The sequence below is a fragment of the Nannochloropsis gaditana genome, assembly GCF_000240725.1.
Source record: "Nannochloropsis gaditana CCMP526 unplaced genomic scaffold scaffold105, whole genome shotgun sequence".
Lineage (NCBI taxonomy): Eukaryota > Eustigmatophyceae > Eustigmatales > Monodopsidaceae > Microchloropsis > Microchloropsis gaditana.
The window spans coordinates 31522-32766 of record NW_005803848.1 but is presented as its reverse complement, the minus strand read 5'-3'; the positions used below and the strand labels follow the sequence as shown (position 1 = coordinate 32766).

Below are 1245 nucleotides of genomic sequence, written 5' to 3'. Positions count from 1 at the left end.
GAGAGTCCGCGTTACCATGTATACGCCCTGTGTGGCTCTTTCGGTTCCCCCGCTCCCCGCGCTTTGACCCCGCCACAAGTGTTACATTATATTCATGCTGTAAAGGATCATCTCCCAGAGACTCCCCCTCTCCTTCTAAACTACAGGCCCCCTTCCCATGTCACCCCTATTCATCGCGCCAATGCTCTGATCAATCGGTGTGCGTCACCGCCTATACAGCGGGGCAGCCATGAAAATTTGCATGCGCAAGCGCGACGTAGAGCCGCTGGCTTGTTCGTGAGCTCGTAAAGGCCAAACCGGTGTTGGCAGGCACCAAGAAAACCTGTCCCTTGTGGAGGGAAAGCGCACGCTCCGACAACTCGGTCTTCCGCCGCGCAGACAGCCTTGCTGTCGACCCTCTCACCTCCTCCGCCTCCCCCGCCCCCTCCAGCACCACCAAGAGGGAAGGCCCATCCACGCCCTTCCACGCGAACGGAGCCGAGCACCCCCCTGTCGTCTTCTCCAGCTTGATGGTCTCCACCTCAAACTCTGGTATGCTCGCCCCGGGACTGAAGAGACGGTGCTCCTGACCCTCTTGCTTGGCGAGCACCTCCCCCTCCGTCACGGCCATGGCCCCCGACGCGCACGTCAGCATCTCCAGGAGCGTGGGCACATCGCGGTACTTGGGCGTCAACCCCACCCGCACGACATTGTCCGAGCAGGCCATACACTCCAAGATGTCGCCCGAGAGGTAAGCGTGCGGCTCGTTCGCCTCCATCACGAAGGCCTTCCCGGGCCCCAGCCGGACGTAGTTGAGGAAGAGCGGACACAGGACGCCCCGGTCCCCCGGGTAATGCGCCTTCAGCCGCAAAATGAGGCTCTCAAGCGGATCGTGCGCCTCTCCTGCATCCCTCTCTATCTCCTGCTTCCGCTCCAAGCGCGCCACCAAGGCTGAGAGCTCGGCCATCGCCCGCTCCTCTGGGGCCTCCATGTACGACGAGAATACCTTCCTCAGCGCCTCCTTCGCCTCCACTTCTTTCCCACTCCCTTCCGCAACCTTGGCCAGGGCGGTGAGCAAGTCAGAGTCCACCAAGGCCTTGAATTCCGGGAAGGAGGAGAAATGCGACAAGAGCTCGGCCAGGGGCCTGAAGCCGCAGAGGGCCTCAAAGGGCGTCAGGGAGATGGCCATCTCCGGCTTGTGGTTCGCGTCCTTGTACACTTGCGGCCGGGTCGCGTGCAGCTCTTCCGCACGGCGCTTGTCGGGGT

At 62.4% G+C, this 1245-nt stretch overlaps 1 protein-coding gene across 1 annotated transcript; it reads right to left on the bottom strand.

Annotated features, from left to right (window-relative positions):
• Positions 1–686: 686 nt before the first annotated feature.
• Positions 687–821, bottom strand: NGA_2074000 (uncharacterized protein; the record flags this gene model as incomplete). Its single annotated transcript, XM_005855765.1, has 1 exon — positions 687–821. A coding segment is annotated over one exon (135 nt), but the record flags the coding sequence as incomplete, so codon positions are not given.
• Between the last annotated feature and the right edge of the window lie 424 nt (positions 822–1245).